This window comes from Mesitornis unicolor, unplaced genomic scaffold, assembly GCF_000695765.1.
Source record: "Mesitornis unicolor isolate BGI_N332 unplaced genomic scaffold, ASM69576v1 scaffold4357, whole genome shotgun sequence".
Classification (NCBI taxonomy): domain Eukaryota; kingdom Metazoa; phylum Chordata; class Aves; order Mesitornithiformes; family Mesitornithidae; genus Mesitornis; species Mesitornis unicolor.
The window spans coordinates 7,797-29,000 of NW_010195574.1; the positions used below are offsets into that span (position 1 = coordinate 7,797).

Genomic DNA, 21,204 nt, shown 5'->3' on the forward strand with positions numbered 1-21,204 from the left:
TGAACAACAGTGACTCCTCCAGAGATCCGAGGAAGAAGCCACCGCTGCAGTTGTTTCAACACAGTGAAGTTTCACTTACACAGTCTGCACATTAACAACTTAACCTTGCTCACCTCCATGTCCCACCGGCTGGATCAGATAACCCAGAACTTAAATTAAGCTAAAGGTGAAATCAGAGAGCCCCAATAAATCAAACATTCCCAGCAGATGTCTGAAAACCAAGCCTGTTACACGGTATTCAAGCAAATCCAATATCCTTCACCACCCAGATTACTCTGCCAAACTATTTGCATTTCTCCACCTTTTACAGAAGTGACCACCACAATACAAAAAAGAAGAAAACATTTTATTGGTAAGGTAGTATGGGAGAGATTTAGAAAAACATACATAGAACTCCCTCGGTAAGGAACCATACAGTATCAAAATACGCCAGTTAGTAAATTAAAACCTCTTCTCTCTAATAAGAGTTTCAAGTAATGCAATCGTAAAAGACTTTGGCTAAAAGGTAATGTATATATATTTATACTGAGATGTTATCTGTAATAGTCCTCTAAGAAATTAAAGGAAAGCAGCAGTAGATCTGTTCAACTACAGACACATATTTAGTAAATATATTAAGTGTATTTATATCATAAAAACTGCCCTGCACATTCATCACTATGTCTGGATCCTCCTCTATGTGGCAGATTTCTCCCCAGTCCTACAAGAAGACTGCCCAAAAATGGACAAACAAAAAGGGAACAAACATAATAGACTAAAAAAATGCGAGCTGAGCCTGTGGGTACAGAGGCCCAGGTAGCACAAAGCAGAGAGCTCAGTGCTAGGACTCAAATCCCTATTTTTTGGGAACGTGGTAGTTTGTCTTTCCTGCAGCAGGATGCCAGATTCCTACTGCTCATTATAGCAAATGCTTTAACCAGGCAGACTGAAGTCAACACAGCTACTGACAGCACTTACACCGGGTGCTCTATTCAAACAGCCACGTACCTTATCAGGCTCATTTTTCAATTGCTTCCTTTGAACAGTCCCAAATTTCACGTTTTCTTCGGTAAAACTTACTTCTGGGAACATCATCCTTCAGTTTAAAACAAAGCCCTGCCTTGTTTAGTAGGCAGATTCCAAGCAAATAAAAATTCTCGTCCCATTAATCCTTACTATTTGCATCTCTCCCCATAAATACGGACATAATAGAACATAATTTACAGCTAAAAAGGAAAATACTTTAAACTTCCATGAGATAGTGTTTGAAAAGCCAACACCTGAACTACGTGGTGTACAGCTTAATTGAGTCTGCACCCCTATTCAGCTTAACGAAGAGTGCAGGACTGATGCATCTCGATCCAAACGCTGCTCTACAGACCACGTCGCTCCGGTCCCAACAGCAATTGGTGTTACAAAACACTCATGAAAGATCTTGGGGGAAGGGGAGGCAAACGTAGAAGTTGGGTTTTTGGTGGAAAACCTGATTTTTAAGTCTTGCATAAAGCAAAGGCACTACATCTTAAGCTTATATTTAAATAAAGTCTGTAACCTGGCCAGCCAAGTCACAACGTACACCTGAACACCTCTCCTGTACCTCTGCAGCTGATTTACTGAGCATGGTGGAGCACGTCTCGATCAGCCCACGTGACAAAACAGCCACTTCCTCTTAACCATTAAAGGAGAAATACAGCTACAATACTTAGCCAAGCTCATTTGAACACAGTTTATTTTTAACCATACCATGAGAGTTCAATTATAGGATAAACTTCTGGGTATAGGCCTTGTATTTAAGAAATGGTCAATCAGACATTAAAATAATTTAACTACCATGTCATCATTTTGACAGTCAGCTTGTGTACCAATTTCAAAGATGCTTTACACCTTTTATTGATTTACTGCAAGAAGTGTCAGATCTGAAACTCAGGAGCCCTATTTTAGTGTTTTACAAGAAGAAAACATTGCAGCTTTGTAAGTTGTCTCGTATCTGGAGGTTCCAATTGCAGCTGAATCTTGGTAATTATATAAACCCCATGGAGGTTCTCACTACTGCAATCACAGCACTCCTACAAGCAGCAGCCTTCAACAGCAACGGCACCAAGCACGTCAGCAAACAAGTCCCTGTCTCATTCGAATGATCTGCAGTAGAGCAGCCTGGACATCTTCATCCATGTGGCCCTAGAGCAAGCAAACAGTGAAAAGAAACATTTAAAATCCCAGCAAGTGACAACCATCCATCACTAACATTAGGGATTCTTCACAACTACCCAAAAGTCTTAACTCACTGCTGTATTTTCACCGCTCTCTGAGAAAATCTGAAATACTTTAGGAATTCTGATGTGTTGGGGTTTTTTTTCCTCATGAGAGAAATAAGAGACTGCCTCTCCAACACAGCAGTTTCCTTCAGGAAAATACGACGTGGGAGAAAGTTACAGCTCCTATCCTCTGGACCCACAGCTGTGGAAATGATCCCTCCTCTTTGAATACTGAGGTACCTGCAGTCACAAGGCTTGACTATTTGACCACCTCTTTGTCCAGTGAGAGTCGTTGGATAAGTCTGCATTAAGTTGCCAACTTCTACTCAATTTCTCTCCAGAGCTGCCTGAGATGATGCAGCATTAATAACATGCTCACATCACCAGATACCATCACCCTTCAGGGCAGGTTACTGTTATACACAGGTACATGCAGACCAACAGTGGTAAGACGACTACAGCTGTGCTCCATCTGCTTCTTTCTAAATTCAAACTCCCAACATGAAAACAGGTCCTTGGTGCTAGTTTAGAGTTGGAGCTCTTCCAGTACGGTAGTTACAAAGGTGCCTCAAGAATCTCTACATGGAGATGACAGAATAAAACAATGTGGATTTGGGACTCTCATACCTGCACAGCACTAAGAAGGTGTGTCCGATAAACTGAAACTACCTCTTGATGCTGCCTTTTAGCATCCTGCAGAAAGGAGACAGGAAGAGGAGGTGAAGTCATCAACTTTTTAACATCCACTCTTGCCTATTCCCAGCTTTGTGGGCTTGGGTTTTTGCCCTTATAGACTGGCCAAAGCAGAATTTCAAGGTTAAAGTCAGTGACATCCCCTCCGTTAATCAAGGAAAAAGTCGCTGCTTCACTGTTTTTATTGCTTGCTTGCAGCAAAGCAACTTTGCTGAGGGGTGACCAGAGCCAGGCTGATCTGGTGCTGAGATGAAAACCTTGTCTCAGCAGCAGCATTAGCTATTGGTTTGAACCCACCCAATTGAAGAACGCTCTGCCTTGTAAGAGCCACCCTTGCAAATATGATGAAAGCTGGGTCCTACTTCTGCACACATTCACCAATAACTTTCCTCTCACACACAGCTTTAGTGAGGAGCTTTATTGAAGTCCCATGGCCACAAATGTGTTTGTGCACCGTACTCCCCATGAAGTGTTCCCCTTTACTGTCGGTACCTAAAGACGAGCAATAAACCTCACACTGCTTGCAGAACAGAGAACACCAAGTCAAATCCATTAGGAAAAATCCACCTCACTGTCTTCCAGAGGGAGAAAATATACGGCTGGTGGTTTTTGCGAGTAGAATATTGATGTGGAACTTGCACACAGAAATGGTCTTGGCATGAAATACAGCGGTGTAAGTTCTCTCTAAATTGCTTGTGTCCCTCTCACCTGGAGAAGCTCCCCAAACTCACAAAACCCATGGCTACTCTACTGCTGCAGCCTAAGCCCACAGCGCTCCCGTGAAGCTGTGAGCAACGCGGCTGCATTAACCCTGCACGGTTACTCACCGCCAGCTGCTGCTGCAGCATCTTCACTTGGTTCTGCAGCGTCTCCACCTGCAGGTTCTGCCTCTTGGAGGGAGCCCCAGTGGTGTACGTCAGCTGAGACAAACCGTTCAGGGCTTGCTTCAACCGCTCCACGTCGTTAAGCAGCTCTGTTATCTTCAAAAACATGGAAAAAAAAAGCTCATTTAAGGATTTCTCAGTTACCAGAACTAATACTCTTTAACTTTTTTAAAGCCTGATGAAGACCAGTAAGCACTGAAGGGTCTTGGTCCCAGTTTGCCATCTACAATGCAAAAAGGACCTATCCAGATAGGTCCTCCAGAGGAGGAATACAAACAGCGAATATTTAACATAAATACAGAGCACAGCTCTCAAAACAACACAGAGCCTAATATCCATGCCAAATATCTTCCAGATTCACAGTTTATACTGTTTCTCCTCCTAGATATTACTGTAAGAAAGTGTTTTCACACTAACAATCTGTTACAGTGGACCAGATGTATTTAAGATCAATAACAAGCCCCATTTAGGTACTTCAAAAGCTAATCAACATCTTCTTTACATCAGGCTAACAACATCCTTCCCACAGAAAGTGCTGAAGTAGTCTTTCAATTAATAGAAACCAAGACAGGAATATCTTTTTATATTTAAAATTAAACTGGAAATATTCAAGTCACCAAACTGATGGAGTAACGAGTATGGTATGACCCCAGAGGGATGAAATTCAGCTTCAAAGTTTGAGAGTTTAAATACAGCAAATGATGCCTGAAATACGTGAGGAATTAGAGAAAACTTAGTGTAACAGCACCAAATCCAAGACCTCATCTTGGCAGATTTGGGCCAGCCCTGGGTACCCAATGCTCGGTCCATAACGTCACACTGGAATAGCCAAGTAGCTGGTTCTGAAGCCCAGCTCCTTGCTGCTAACCCGCAATACCAGGAGCATTCCCTGGCACTTCCTACCTTGTTATCCTTGGCCTCCACCTGCTTTGCAGACTCCTGGATTCTCTTCTGCAGCTCAATAATCGTCGTCAGCGATTTCTCACACCGCTCTTTCTGGTCTTTGATTTCCTGCTCAATGCTGCAGCTCCGTAACTGAAGCAGCTCCTTTTCATCCTTTAAGGAAAGCTCGCTCTTCTTAGCTTGCAAAGCCTCCTCGCACGCTTCCTCGTACTTCCTCTTCACGGTGGACAGATCCGCAGCTATGCTGTTAATCTGGGCCTCCAGAGCACTTCTCATGGCCTCGTATTCTGCGAGGCCGATCACTTCTTTGCTCTCCAGCTCCGTGAAAGCTTGCTGGGCGATCCGAATCTCAGACCGCAACCGCGAGATCTCCTCGCTTTTCACTTGGTTTTCCTCTTCCTTTTCCTTCAAGCTGGTTGTGACGGCTGCAATTTCTCGTTCCAGCGCCTCCTTCATCTGCGCATGTTCTACCAAAGGCACTGAGGATTCCCTCAGCTCCGACAGCTCCCGCTGCAGTTCTCCCACTTTCAGTGTCTCTCTGCTGTAACTTTCCTCCTGATTTCGCAGGGCTTCCTTCAGATCCTCCAGAGTGCGGCCAAGAGCCCCCTTCAGGGCTTCAATCTGCTCCGCTGAGAGGTGCTGAGCCTGCGCGCTTTCGGGATGCTCACCCTGCAGCTCACCTTGCTCTTCCTTTTCGCCCGCGTATTTCCGCAGCACCTCTCTCAGCTGCTCATTCAACTCCCGCATTCTGCCAGCGAACATTTTCTCCATCTCCCGGGATTTCTCAGCAAGGACGTAGTTCTGCTGCAAGTCACTCTGGATGGACAAAAGGCCACTCCTGAGCTGTTCATTCTCCTGCTTGCACTTCTCGTTTTCCTCCTCGCTTTCCCTGCACTTCTGCATCTGTTCCTGCAACTGCGCCTTTAGTTCCTTCACTGTGGCTTCAAAGCTTTGCTCTCTGTCTTCAAAGGAGGCAACTGGGGCATATTTTGACTTAATGCATTCTTGGATTGTGTCAAGCTCCTTCTTTTGGGCTTCGATTTCCGCGTGCAGCTGTAGAATTTCTTCTTGACCCCTCCTGTACTCAGCCACAATTGCAACGTTGCTCTCCTGAAGCTCCTGCATGCTTTGGTTCAAATGAGCCACCGTAGTTTCATGAGCTTTCAGACTCATGTACTCAGTTTGTAATTGATTCTCTAAAAGTTTCACTTTATCCTTCAAAGTTCCGTTTTCTTCATTTATCCTCGTGGATTCTCGCTTTATCTCTTCTGTTTTCTCTTTCAGATCTGACAGCTCCCTGTTAGCTTTTTCCAGCGCGCTATTCAAGACTGTTTTAATCTCTTCGTGTGTTGCAGCCGGCACATACTGATCCCTCAGAGCATCTCTCATTACCATGTTTTCAGAGACGAGCTCGCACACCTTTGCTTGCTCATCGTCGCATTTTTTCCGCAGCTCCGCAAGCCGCTTTTCAAGTTCAATGCCATTAGATTTTAAAGCTTCCACCTCTTTTTTGTGCTGCTCTGGAGACAGGTACACAGCTTGCAAGTGGCTGATCTTCTCACTTAAATTGTTCTTCTCTGCCAGCAGCTTTTCGGCTGCGGCTTTGCTTTCATTGTGCTTCTTCGTTATTTCAAAAAGCTTTTTGGTCAGGTCGCCAACAGTCAGGTCATTTGTTTTCTTCAGTTCCTCGTGGATTTTTAAAGGCACGTTCTGGCTTTTAATTTCAGTTTTTAGCAGTTGGTTTTGCTGCTTCAGCATCTTGTTATCGGCCTGCAATCTTTCAAGTTCCTTCTGCAGAGCCTGATTCTCCTCCGATAACTCAGAAATCGCCCTCCCCAGCTCCTCGTTCTTCTGCTCAAACCCACTCCTCATTTGCTCGTGTTCTTCCGGCTTGACGTGCTGAGCGAGCTGAGCTTTCTGACCCTCGGACTCCCTCTTCAAAAGCAAAATCTCTGCCTGTAGTTTTTTGTGCTCTCCCTCCATTTCTGCCAGCTTCCTTGCTTTCTCGTTCACCTCGTTTGATAACAAACTCTTCATGTTTTCGAATTTCTCCGACGTTACCGAGTGGGCTAACTTGGCCGCCGTTTCCTTGAGCTGCCCTTCCAGCTCCACCACGCTTCTGCCCCTTTTATCTCGCTCCATCTCCAACTTAACCAGGTCCTTCTGCAACCTTTTGTTTTCCTCCACCAGCCTTCCTTCATCCCTCTTAAACTCTGCCACCAGCAACTCGTTCTGCTTAATCTGGTTCCTCAGCTTGCCCACTTCAGCAGAGGCTCCTTCATACTTTGTCTTCATTTCTTTCAACTGATCCTTCAGCTCCTCCGTCAGTTTACTGCTTCCCGAGGCGACTTCATTAGTCAGGTGCTCTTTCAGAGCAAGAAAGTGGGTCTGCATCTGCTTCACTTTGCCTTCGGAGTCGAACATTCTCTTCTGTACGTCCTTTAAAGCATCTTCCAGTTGTTTGATCTGTCCGTCAGACTCTGCCTTGGTTCTTTCGCACTCCGACGCCAAAGCTTTGCACTCAGACGCCTTGTGAGACAGCTCTCTCTGCAACCTGCTGATTTCCTCTTTCGCTGCACCATAGCAGGTCCTCACATTGTCCAGTTCCTTCTTTAAAGTCTCCTTCTCCGAGCCGGAGGATTGGTTGGGCAGGGAGAGCTCCAGGGGTCTCAGCATTGACCTGGACTGAAGGTGACGGGCACAAAATGGATATAAGTTCACAAGTTGGACAAGTCATACACAGAGCTGTCTCAAACCTGTGCTGATATCAGCAGAAAACCTGTCTGGGAGATTTACTTTGTTTCTGAGAAACATCAATATATTCTTGCCTGTATAACAGAATACACGTAGTTCAGCTTTTAACAGTCGAAATCTTGAAAACAGCTTTGCACTGCTGCTTGCCAATCCTCAGACCCTACCGACATCAAAGTGCAGGTATACTGCATTCATTTCATTTCCCTTGTTATTCGCACTTCATAAATTAAACTTCTCCTAGCAGAGAAATGATTAAGAGAATTCCCCCATCCCTCAAGCATATGAAAATAACTTGAAAAGGAATCGGAACAGAGTATGTCAGGGTTAACAGGACCTTCTCTCTGAACAGACTGAGGAAAACGGTCATTTAATTTACTGTCCAGTACAGGATATATCAGAAAGAGTTTCACCCTCCTGCCATGAGGTCTTCACTACCAACCCTCACCTCACCACCAGCCCTGCGGCTGCTACACGGCACAGGCTTAGCTCCAATGATCTCTTTCATGCTCCAAGGACCAGAGAGCAGGACAGAGCTTCCAGACATGACAAGCTCAAAGCCACTTAATTCCTGCTTGGGATGCGGGTTGGATTTTTGGTTAGTTGGCTGTTGGTGCCACCCCACAATCTTTCTTAAGAATAGCACATCAACTCATTTTAAACTTCAACTATAAAATCCTCAGACCATTTGGATAACCTTATGTAAAACATAGGTGAAAAACCTCTATTCTTCTGCATTATCAGCGAAATCTGGCAAGAAAGCACAGGATGCACAGATTTATTTCTGGCCACCACTCCTGGAAGCATTTACAGCTGAAATACTCAAGCATAGGAATGGTTTGTGAGTTATGACCAACCCTTACCATACATGACTCACCATAAGGGTCTGATGGACCTTGTTTCTAACAGAATTGTGGTGTTAAAAGGCAGCTATCAAACAAAATTGTCAGGAAATTACTGTATAGCTGGCAGGAAAAGAAAGTTTCCTGAATTTTAGCTGAATTTAAAGCAGAATAAAGTTATGGAGATGAAAAACCCATTGCACTTCACACCGACTGCTGATCCAGTAGTCTGAAATTCGGATTTAGGAATGCTCAGCACAGCTCAGCAGCTGATTTCACAGCATTTAAAGCTGTGTCACATTCGTAGCTCTAGAGGGCACCAGCAGTTAAAAATGAACGCTGCAAAGCAAGTACCACTGAAAATGGAGCAATGTTTAATCCATGCCCGTTCGTAAGTGTACTTAGCCCTCCCAAGCATAATTATCTTAAAATTCCCTCAACTGGCAAAATGTTCATTACCTGCGATTCCACAGCAAACACTTGGCCTTGTTTAAGTAATAAATCTTCTTTTCCTAGATTGACAAAGCAAACAGCATTCAGTCTCTGTTTAAAAACAGTAACACAATCACAAGAACGAGGATTTTCCTTCCCAACTTTACTGTGTTCAATGGGACTGCACTGGACTACAGGTTGGGGTTTTTTTAAGTATTGGTATGGAAACACCACCACCCTAATTAAGTCACATAGGAAGTCTGGACAAACTCCTACTATGGAAAAAAATACCCCTATGATGCCTATACCAGGCCAGGCTGTGCAGAACAGCCCTGAAAGGCCCCCTGAGCTAGCTGCACGTCTGCACACACACACCAGGGAACAGCATTGCCTTGCACACTAGAGAAGTGACCCATCCTGACAGGCAAACTGCTCCTGCCACGGCTCATGAAGCCACATTTGATGTTACACAAGTGCAAGCCAGGCCTGTAATCAATTTGGATGCAAAAATTACTTCAGTTTCTGGAAACTGAGTAATTTCCAACAGAAACGTGAGCTGAGCTTATATTCAAAGCCGCTTCCAAACCTGCCTGCACTCAAGCTCTCATGATGACCACAGTTTCCCTGCCATGAGCTAGGCCTGAGTGTTGGTTCAGATACAAAAATGGGAAGGGGAGGACTCCACTTGGAGCCCAAATGTTGCTCAGCTCGTTATTCATTATATCAGAAGGCGCAGCAGAGTTACAATGGACATTTCACAAGATCACTCACTCATAATCAAGATTGGTCAACAGAGCCCTAGCACTGGGGGACAAACACACCCAGGGCCAGCTCACCGTGTTCTGAGGTTTGATGTGTGGACACACACTATGCACATGATTCTAACACCGCATCACGCATGGCAAGTTAAGAATTAAATACACTTACTGCTACCAAGGTTACTTCCAGATCCCACAAAGTCCACCTAAAAGCAAACAGCAAGAAAAAAATACAGCTGAAAATTCACTTCAAATTTTGACTATATGTTAACCCAGGGATTAAAGGGCAAGGAAAGCTTTTACAATGAGATAACGGTTTAAGACTTTCAGCAATTTAAAACTGCTCAAGTATTAACTACTGTAAATATCAACTGCTATATTCCATTTCAAATCAAGTAACGTACTTCATAATATTTGAGTTTGGCTTTGAGAGCTTCAATAGTTCTTAGGCTTTCCTCCTGCTGTTTTTCCTTGGTAGTTAGGATTTTCTTCAACTCATCTTTCTGAAAGAGAAAGAGCTGCAGACAGCCAAAGCCACAAGAACAGCCACACTTGTAAGATCTCGAGCAACTTCTGAAAAAGTTCAGGGAGAACTTCAACCAAGATCAGCACCAAAAGCAGCCCTGAATTTTTGATTCTGAATTCTTCTACAACACCGCTTCTCTACAAGAGGAGCCTCAAACAATGAGTCAAGGGAGTAGGCACCAACGTAATTTGCTATTGTTTCATTTACTCACGTGTATTAGTCTTACATTATTGAAAGTCACTAAAGAGATACTTATTTTAAGTCTGTTTTAAAGGTGCCATAGGGGTTACATGTTATTTGTAGCAATAGAAATGCTGTGCAGCTCTGTATGAGCAGAGTACATATCAGTATATATACACATTATATATTATTATTATTATAGATAGCTTTTCTTTTTGCTATAGTTTTAAATACCACTTCCCCTATTTCATAGCTACACTTCAAGGTAAAATACCATACCTCATTTTCAAGATCATCTGAGAACATCTGCTCCTGCAAAAACAACAAAAGAAAATCCGCCATAAATCATTTTTCCCAGTAATGCTGAAGGCCTCACACAGCTCATCAGCTGCCAAGTCTACCCCAGTTCCCAATGCCACACGCTCTGATGTTCCCCTCCCATTCACCACCTCACCTCTGGCAAGAGAAATAAAGACAAGCAGAGCTAAGGATGTGTGAGAGCGCAGTGACTCTTGACACACATCCGAGGAAGACGGGTTCTCTTTCCAATTTGCTAGGTCATACACTACTGAGGCAGAAGAGGACCCTTTTTTAGTAGAAGTCTGCTGATTCTGCAAAGTGAGTATTGAAGAGTCTGTGGGTTTTGTTTGTTTTATAAAGGCAGTGCTTAAGAAAGAATTCAGACAAGCCAATGATTTTGAGAAGAAACATTCTTGCTATCCATGTGCTACACTCAGGGAGAAGCCACACACATTTTTCAAATGTACCTCTACAGAAGCAATGAAAGAACAAATATTTTCTTCCTCAATTGCACTTGAAGAGGAACTTTTTCAAAACACGATGTCAAATTTGGATGAGAAATTCCCCACCGAAAACCTTGGTTTCTGGTTTCGCCAATTGAAGATTTTTCTCTGTTTCCACTTCTGGTAAGAGCTGGGAAATAAGCGGTGGCTATGATACAGGACTGACACACACCACCTGCATTTAACTGCACGGATGAAGTTTACTCCCCAAGTGACAACATGCCAGAACACCTCATGGCTCACCTTACATTGCCAAGTGCGGCCACAAACGGTATTGCTCAAATTTATGAGTATCAGTGAATGGCACTGCAACAGGTCCTCTCTGAATATTATAACAAGACCAAAGGCTTTTGCAGCAGCAGCAAGTGACAGTGACACACGCAGAAATAACCCACAGGAAAGCAGTGAAGACCACATCCTAATCACACTTTCCTTTCTCCTTCCACCAGCCTTCACCATCAGCGCCACGTAGTTACTGCAGCTCTCGAGCCCAGTTACTCCAGCACCAGCTTTACCTCATTCAACTGCAGCTGCAGCCCGCTGATTCTGCCCAGCAGCATCCTCTGCTCCTCTTGCACTTCCCTCATCCGATCCTTCAAATCTTGATTTTCTAATTCCAATTCCTTAAAGAGTAAGAAGAAAATAATTCTAAAAAGCCACCACCACGCTACGCACACTGGGGAAAACTAAAGAATCTGAGCCAACACTTAACAGTCATTAAAGATACCAAGCCTTGCCTAACAAGTCCCCTAATGATTTTGTGGCCTTACTCCAGCTCTGCTTCATCCTGAAGGTTTACACAAGCTCCAGAATCTTCAAGCTTTTTGGCTCCAGATAGCTCATTCTCGTGACAGTGCACATAGAGGTTTTGAGAGTACGAGCAGAGCAAGATTACATTCAACACTGACAGCGCTCAAGAGGCTGCTTATCTGCTGTCTGTTAACAAGTAAATATAACTGATGTTAAACCAGTTCATGAACCCAACCTCTGCAGCCAAAGGTGCAATGGAAAAGCCTCAGCGCCATGAAGCACCACAAGCTTTACATGTGCCAACTGTTCCCACAGCCACAAGGATGCCCCTAGTGACGTACACCAAGTCCAACATACACAAGTGATGGGTGTTTGCCCGGTGCTCACATGCAAACAACAAAGCCTCTTTAACTCTTGCCTGGTAATCGTCGCCTTAACTGTGGTAACTACTTTAGCTCAAACCAGAGAGGTTGCATTTAGAGGTCTTTATCCTTTTATTACAAAGCATTTCAGAAAGCAGGCCTCAATTTCTCAGTGGTTTGCTCCCCATAGCTTAAAACGCTGTTTACCTTTCTGAGAACTGCAATGACATAGTAATGAGATGAGAAAATTAATACTGGTTAGTAGAACAATGACGATACAGGTTCTTTTCAGTAAGGCACTGAAGCACACATCTCTTGAGAAGGTTAAAAATACAAATCTTCCTGGTCTGTGACTATGGTTTTACTGCAGGTAAAAGCAGTAGAAGGTTAAGAGGCAGGAGAAGTTAAGACAAGAAGAGACCTGCAATTATTTATTATGCAAACAAGTCTTTTTTTCCCCTGAAAAAGCTTACAGCTTATCTGCATAACTGCCACATTACACAGTCATGCAATTAAGCTTTAAGTACACAGCAACGTGTAGGACCTTTCTGAACGGAACCGCTGATGCGTCCTTCACGAGCACATCTTGTCTTAGTTCGTCTGGCTCATTACACACGTGGGAATTACACGAGTCACAGAAACCCTCCTCACTTACCTGAGCGCTGTGCTCCTTCTGATACAGCTTGGCATTCACCTCCTCCTGTGCGTGCAGCCGATTCCACTTCAGCGACAGATTAGGAATCTGGTATTGCAACAGGAAATATTAATTTTTAGATATATATACTTATAATTTGTCGTCGTTGTGTTCATTTCTGGGGACAGTGGGCTCCTCTGGCTCCATCCCAGCTTCCAGTGGGACACCACTCACATTTGGACAGCCCGCTGCTCACCATGACCTCACCCAGACAGCACATGGGACGCTTGTCAAAACCCTAATCCTGAATATGCACATCACGGAAGATTTTTCAAATAGAAATGGACACACCATCTGATTACAGCGGGAGTCTTCTCAGAATTCAAAACATACTGAACTGATTTTGCATCACAGCACAATCGTAATCACTCTCTCAATACATACACTATGTCTAGGTGGTCAGGGGTAAGCAGCTTAAATTTTACCTCTCTCAGTTTCATACAACTACGATATTAATCTTGTACCAGGAGTCTCTCCAAAGCCTCCCTGAACAGATTTAAGAGACCCTGCAATCCTATCTGAGCCAAAGAGCAGTATTTCAGCAGGAAGATGTGGCGAGAAGCCAGCACACAAGAGTGCACGAAGCTGTTTGACCTGCAGCATACACGTGTGGCATAAATCCTCAGTAAGAGCCCTGCTGAGCAGCACCCGGCATTCAGTTAGGACTGGGAATCTTGAAACGACAAAATCCTGAAATATTTCATGATTATTACATTGTCCTCTGTCAAATGAGGCACTGATGCTGGATAAAGAAAGTGCTCCACATTCATCAGTAGCTTATGGAAGGTAATTTTACTCATGAATTGCCATTATAGGCCAGCTACCAAGGCTATTCACTCCATGGCAAAGACAAAGATTTACCCCACACCCCTGTAATCCATACTGAATATTTGAATTTAAGAAGTGGAAACCCTTGGTAGGTCAGTTAAAAACAACTCAGTTTTATTCCCCATTGCCCATCCATTTTTAAAACAAAGTGTCCCCTATGGGCCCTGTATCATGAGAACTGAAAGGCATCATGCTACAAAACAATGAAACTTCGCTAATGCTGTGTGCCCTCTCATAGAAACCAACCTTAGGAGTCACTCGGGATAAGCAGCCTTACCTTTTGTTCAGGCTGCCCTTTCTTCATGGTGTCTCTTGCTAAAAAAGCACCACAAAACCAAGAAGTTAAAGAATGCATTTCATTCAGACTCATGCACACATTCAGCTTGCTCTATCAGGTTTCACAGAATCACAGATATTTCCATCAGGGGAGGACGTTTCAAGGAATATTCACTACCCCCCACTTAATCAAATATGGAAACACTCATAAGTATGAGGTTTTCCTATAAATGAGGTTAAATAACTCCCATGATCAATACTGCATGTCAGGTTCAGGACACCTCAAGGCATCAACCATAAAAGCTTTAGTGCAACCAAACCCCCAAAGCCTTCTTTCTCCACCCAAACAGGCAGTTTTTATCACCTTTTTGTTCAAAAAGCTACAGCTGCCCCAGGTTCAGGACACCTCAAAGCATCAACCATAAAAGCTTTACTGCAACCAAACCCCCAAAGCCTTCTTTCTCTACCCAAACAGGCAGTTTTCATCACCTTTTTGTTCAAAAAGCTACAGCTGCCCTTCCAAAAACTGCTCCCGAAGTCCGAGCAGCTGGAAGACACAACTCAAATGACAGAGCAGCAGCAAACTGCTGTTACAGCCACGTTCTTCATACCTTTGCTGGAATCCTCAACGGCAGCTTTTATCAAAGCCAGAATGTCAATGTTGTCACCAATCCTGGCATAGTAAGCACAGTCATGGCCGAGGCCATCAGCCAAACTAACATCCGCGCCATTCCTGAGCAAAACTTCTACTGCGTCCTTGCAGCCGTACTCGCAGCCCAACATGAGGGCAGTCCTGAGGGTGGGGAGAAAGATCGCGATCAGAGACTGGGGCTGTCGTGCTTTAATGAGCAATCACTCACAGAAATAATCCTTCAAACTCTTAGGTCAAGGAAACTTTCCTCTGTCAAGAGAGGAAACTAAGCTTTAAAAAGTCATTTAGTCAATGTATAAATACTGGTTAAAAAGCAAATAAAAACACTCTAATTGCAGTGTTTCCATGAAACCCAGTGCCTTTGAGAGAGCCACCCAGCGTTTTGAAAGCTTATGTGGGTTTTGGCCTCCTCTCTGTTTAGATACCAATCTCAACAGACACAACAAACACAAGACAAGGAGTTTAGACAAAGTTCAGGGGGACGAGTGCTTGAGAGTCCTGGCAACGCCTCCCAGACACTCGCCAGCTTCAGAGCACGCAGTGCAAGTACCCACGCTGCGTCCCACAGCGGCCTCATGGCCATCGGCCACCAGGGAGGGGCCCTCCAAGAAATAACTGGCTCAAGTAGCAGCTACGAGTGGAAAACCCCTCCCCGGGCTCCCTTCCATGAATGTAGGGGCAAACATCTCGAGGCCATTAGGTCCCTTCAGAGCTCCAATGGGCCTCAAGCGCTTCTTGAGAGGACCACTTCAGTCACGATCCATTTTGCATATTGATCCCAAAGCGTAAGCTGCAGCTTTGGAGAGGAAAAGCCTTAAAGCAACCAACCGTAGTTTCTCTGCTGATAGAAACAAGCCTGGGTGTATCTTAGACGCAAGAATAAGCAATAAGGAAGAGCCACAATTATCGGCACTACTGAATTGGCACATTGCTTCTGATCTAAATCCCAGCTTCTTTTCCACTGAATTTAGCATCTTTACTCTGTAGCCTGAAGGCCAAGGGACAGCTCTCTACCCTCTGAATGTCAGCACTGCCACCGCTCTGCATGCGTTACCTGTTCTGTTTGTCCCTGGCATTAACATCCGCTCCTCTGTCTATCAGAAGCTGACAGAGCGTGGGACGACACATCTGAGTGGCCAGCACTAGCGGTGTCCTCCCGTCCTGAGGAGAGGAAGGGGAAAGAAATAAGGAAAGGGCGAGAAAGCAGAGAAAACACAAGGACTCCACTAGGGCTGGTACAGGAAAGAGCTGTAAGCAGCAACTTACCCCATCTTTAGAATTCACTGATGCCCCATGATCACACAGCAGTTGTATGCTAGAGGAACAGTCTGACATAGCTTTGAAGAGAAAGAAAGAGCAGGTTACGCTGCTGGAAACAGCCTTCGAGAACCCCCACGCACCTCCTTGGGTGTGTTTGCTTCACAAAAATTCATGCAACTCAAAGCACGACAGGGCTCTACGCCTTAGTTCTGACCCAACCATCTCAAAAGCACGTGAAAGAAATCCAACACTGCTGCTCAAGACTCTGCACAGCACAATGAGGATCCAGACAACCTGGAGTAAAGATGTCCTAACTACTAACACCACTGCTCTAACACACTGCCCCTGATCCCTGCTTACAGGTTTTACTGGACAGTCCATGGGTATCAGAAGGGACTACAAGACCTACAGCCTCTGCTAATGGGTTTGTGGCTGAGAACAAACATCAGGACAACATAAAACACTTTGTTCCCCAGAAAAGCAAACCCCCTTTACCTGCATCATGAAGAGCAGTTCTTCCTTGAAGATCCACATTCTCCGTTGGACAGTTGTACTGTTAAAATAAATAACCCTGGTTATCAATTAAGACTCAGACTACACTTACAAAACACAAACCTGAGGTTTGAATTAAAGCAACAAAGTTTGATTTAAGAAAAAAACATCCATTTGTACAAGCATACTGACACACGTGAAAGAGCGAGCCATGGGTACACGCACTTTAAACACATTTGATTAAAAGCTGCAGAGGTGAATTAAGGCCGCACAAAGAAAACACACAACTGATGGCTGCACTCTCACAGACACTTTCAAGTGCTCAGTCCAGCTCAGATTCTCCACTACTTGGCATGACCCCTTCACTACCAGTGACGTTACTGGTTCTGGAAAATGTGCTGTTTGTATCTGCATGCAGACAAGCATCAAGTAAACAGAAGGTGAAAAAAATCCATTACATTTCAATAAGGTTCAAATGACCATAAACTGGACATGAATAAATGAAGAAAAAATAAATATCACTGATATTATTGGACATAATTGTCCCTCTTTGGAAAAATACACCACTCTTGAGCAGACTTTTCACTGTTACTGTTCAAGCTTATTCAAAAAAGGAGCACTGGTCTTTAGAAAACACTCAACTCTATTTTCTTCAAGAGGTAGAAACTACAACTTGATCTGATTGTCTCTGTGAAGAGATGAAAAGATGCTTCACACTTTCACCCACACCCTGTTATTCCATATGAAAAGGTCTTTTCCCCGTGACTTTTTTCTTTAAATAATGGAATTGTTAAAAAATGCAGTACCTGCAACAGCTTCTGCAAGCACAAAGCGTGTCCATATTTTGCAGCTAGGTGCAACGCGTTTCTACCTGAAAAGAGAAATCAGCATCAATCCAGGATCTATTTTCAAGGTGCATTTAGAAACCCCACACAGTTCAGCTTAATCCCACTCCCAAACAAAAACCAAGCTGCGAACTTGTGCAAGTTGCACCCGGAGGTGTGAGGACGCCCACCTGCAGCATCGGTGGCCGTGATATCAGCCCCGTGGACAAGGATGGTGTTCAAGCAATCCAGGTTTCCCTTCGACGCTACAACATGGAATCTAAAGACAGAAAACACCTTGCTTAAGCACAAGCGGGTTTATACACGAAAAAGGTACTAGTAACCAGGAAAGTCAAAGCAAACAGCAGCTTAGTGCAAGCATTATACAGCACAAATTCAGCTCTGGAGAGAGGGCAAAGCCAGCCAAGAGCTTTGTGCATTTTACCTGAAGGAACAAGATGACTTTTTGGAGTAGTCTTTATTTACCTTGAATCAGTGAGCTAGGTGAAAAACCAACAGGATTTCCACTTCTCTTTAACATTCAAATCGGGCAAGATCAAGTATTTAAATACTGATCTACACTTGGAAGTGAAGATTGTTGATTAAAATTTGACAATCTAGCTATTTGGTATTCCAGCTTAGACAAGGCTGGAATCTAGCAAGGTGTATTACATCAATTTATGCATTAAAAAAGAGGTTTTAGAGCAGCAGCAAGATTTAGGAATTAAATAACGGAGTACTGGAAGTGACTTACGCAGATCTCCCTTCCACATCCAGTTTAGTGGGACTGACTCCTTTCTTGGCGAGGATTGATGACACCTTTTCCACGTCGCCCCTTTCAGCTGCCTTCATTAACCTGTCATCGTATTTGTTCCAGTCTGTGTTCAGCTGCGTAAGGGAATCAGAAAAGCAAGTGAGCTTATGGTACCCTAATGGTTCATCTACTAAAGGAGCTTCAATAAAACGCTGAGTTAGATGCAACTGGGGAGACACAGCAAAAATCTCGCAGTTTGCAAATGGAGCTGTACCTGTTAAGGTGTTTATAGAGTTATTCATGTATAACATCACTGCAGCATTTCCATCGGGCTGTTCCCATTGAGTGTACAATATGCTGAGACAGCCTGGTTAAGTCACTTCAGTTCTAAAGGAGACCTCAAGGATCAAATCTCCTTGGTTTTCCTCATCCTGCTTTATCTAAGACGACTAAAACTAAAGCCACACACAGTAGTTCCCTGTCTTCCTCCTCAAAGTTTTTGGCCAGTTTCTCATATGAAATTCTCTTCAGACATCTCCTTCTGGCCCCTCTTCATCAGCCAGGATAACCCAAAAACCCACTGCCCCCACCAGTACCTGTAGAGGGATTGGTATAAAGGAGCTGTAATCATTATTATCCTTATTCCCACTCTCAGGATATAAAGCAGATTACCATAATCATGAAGGCTCAGCAATAGCTTATTCAGTACAATACTTGCTAAAAGGGACACGAAGTCATAAAAACAGACAACTATTGAAGTTACACTCCCCAGCATCTCCTTGCCAAAGTGCTGTACCAACTGCCAATCAATTAAACATTCATTAGCCTAAGAGCCAGGCCAGCCCGGTTGGTGTAATGCACTCGTGGCATTGGTGACACTGCTGTCACAGCCAGAGCCGCACGCATCGCTGGGGACAGACAGCACAGCAGCCTCTGCTAAGCTACCTTATCATGCAAGTTTTGTTAGGTTTTAATTTTAATTACCTTAGAAACCGTACAGAAAAGCTCTGACTTCTCAATTCTTTTCCATAAGCCACATTTCACATCCTTAAGGAGAAGCAATCACATCTTGCTACTGTTTGCTGAGCTTCATAGCTGCAGCTTATACCCACTAGCACAAACTATAGAAAATCCTTCACCAGCCATTCCTTGCTCCAATTCCCTAAGTCTTCTGATTAACAAGAGCATTATTAAAATAAATCATCTTAGTATTTCTTTTCCCTTTGGTTGTAACACTTAGGTAAATTGTACCCATTACATATCATGCACTAAATCAAATACTGTCACCCATTTAAGGCAAATTCCTCGTGGGAGGGGTTGTCAAACACAGCTGTAACACTCATTAATTCAAAAGGAAAAGTTACAAAACCTTCACAAAACTCAAGCTCTTGCATCTCTGCAGTTGTAAACTGCTGCCATCAATGCAGGACCCAAGGTACCTACGGTGTCTCTGGCTGCACACGCGAACCACCGCGTCATCCTAGCACCCCTGGCCCCTCGCTGCCAGGAGCGACGGCTTCAGCTCTCATCAAGGTCCCGATCGCCGCAGCTCAGCAAGCGCCAGGGCGGACTTCAGACGGGCTGCTTCGAGAAACGGCTTCTCGCCACCACCCTGAACTCATCTTGCCCCATCCTTCGCTTAGCTCGGATCCCCAGTTATATTCCTCCCATCTTCAGGATCATCTGCAGACTTCATAACTCCCCAAAAAACAGGGGCGAGCCCCAGCCGGAGGCTGCCCAGCAGCAGCCCAAGCCTTTGCTCAGCCTCGTTCCCCCCAGCAATCCCAAAAAAACCCTCCCGCAGCTCTGCTGTCTGCGCTGCAGACTGCCCGAGTGACTCAGACCCGCAAGTAAATATTGCCCAGATCCGAAATATCTTGTAAACAAGACGCAGACAGCCCCATCAGCCCAGATCTATTTTCTGATAGCCCCGTACTTGATAGCCGAGCGATAGAAAGCAGTGGCTATTAATACATTCCCCGCGTGCTCGTGCCCTGAGTAACGCGGTTCAGATTGAACGTTAACTAAGGAGACAAGCACGCAGGAAACTTTACTACGGTGTTATTATGTTCTGCAGACATGCAAACACTCGCTTTAAAATAACAAACACGGCGGTCACATTAACTGTCCTCCGACATTAACGAAGGTCACACTGATCGCCACTAATAACACCCAAGGACTGAAATACTCCCAGGAGTCATTTTTTCCCCCATTCCACCACGCTACAAAGCCGAAAGCAGACGATCAGACTTCGGTTACGACTGCAGAGCAGATGGAATGCATGAGCCTATTTTGACAGAAATGGAACCGGTTTTAAATTAGAAAACACACATGCCTCCACCTTAAAAAAAAATCATCTCTCTTTTTCCAGCGATGAAGCCCATTCTGAATAGGAGCTGGTTTCAGCTTACTGCTGCTGCCAGGCTGTCTCCCAGCACGTTAAAGGAGAGGAGTCACAGAGGCTGTCAAAACATTCAATAGACAGCGTAATGATTAACAGCGGGGGAGATGGAGACGCTCACAAGTTTTAAATGTAAATGGAGATCTCCTGAGTGCCGTATTTAGAGGAGTAGGTCAGCAGGACCAGCATTGCACTGCTTTGCAGAACAGAAACACGGTGCGTAGCCATAAAACCACATACACACACACAACAGGCTGCAAATAACCTCCTAAATGGGTCTGCTCTCAAAAGAGATTTTTAAAAAAAATTACTCATTCATATCCTCACAAATTCAGCCTTTCCCAGCAGCGTCCAAACCATTCCACAGCACTCGCTGTGAGCAGCAGCCCTTTGCCTCGCAGCAACACCGTGTTTCTCAGTGGGACCTCCCAAAACTTCCCTGCAATTCATGTCCGTGTGACAAAGCCACTCCAAAGCAGCGAAGCAACTGGGTCATCTCAAGTTATGTCCTCGCCAGAGTCAAGTCTGTCTCCTCAAGCTAAAAATGGCGTTTGGGAAATAAATAAAAATAAAATAATAACGAAATAATCCACTTCACAAGTGACAGCAACAGCAAAACACCCCACTTAAATGAAATCAGTTTGGTGATAAATCATGTTGGTGAGCCTACACCTTCCAAAGTGAAGTCTTTGATTTACTTCTCCCCAAGGTTTCCCTTGTCTCCATGTTTATCCATCTGCAGACATTCCTCGGGACTCGTGAGCTGTGCTCATCCTGCAGGCCCCTGCTGCTGAAGAGCCTCAAGACAGCGCTGACCACAAGATTTCAGATTGCTAAACCACATTCCCCACCCCTGCCCAGCGCAGACAGCAGCTCTCGGGAAATGCAGCTTCCACGGCTCCATC

The 21,204-nt window shown here is 44.4% G+C and overlaps 1 protein-coding gene across 1 annotated transcript; it reads right to left on the reverse strand.

The window, feature by feature from the left end:
- Positions 1-2,001: 2,001 nt before the first annotated feature.
- On the reverse strand, positions 2,002-19,377 carry UACA (uveal autoantigen with coiled-coil domains and ankyrin repeats). Its single transcript, XM_010188159.1, has 19 exons — positions 19,342-19,377; positions 17,899-18,032; positions 17,336-17,424; positions 17,127-17,191; positions 16,324-16,381; positions 15,835-15,905; positions 15,623-15,729; positions 14,528-14,709; positions 13,918-13,955; positions 12,774-12,839; positions 11,522-11,629; positions 10,483-10,515; positions 9,902-10,000; positions 9,667-9,703; positions 8,764-8,819; positions 4,715-7,429; positions 3,755-3,907; positions 2,862-2,927; positions 2,002-2,157 (listed from the first exon to the last, which is right to left on the reverse strand). The coding sequence occupies exons 1-19, from the start codon at positions 19,375-19,377 to the stop codon at positions 2,086-2,088; spliced, it is 4,185 nt and encodes a 1,394-aa protein (XP_010186461.1). The 3' UTR covers positions 2,002-2,085.
- Positions 19,378-21,204: the final 1,827 nt, after the last annotated feature.

Excerpts from the sequence above, each read along its gene's own strand:
- UACA (XM_010188159.1), bottom strand. The coding sequence starts at position 19,377 with ATGACGCGGTGGTTCGCGTGTGCAGCCAGAGACACC. Across the intron at positions 11,630-12,773 it reads AGAAGGAGCACAGCGCTCAG|GAATTGGAATTAGAAAATCA; the intron begins GTAAGTGAGGAG and ends TTACTCTTTAAG. Across the intron at positions 2,158-2,861 it reads ACCTTCTTAGTGCTGTGCAG|GGCCACATGGATGAAGATGT; the intron begins GTATGAGAGTCC and ends TGCTTGCTCTAG.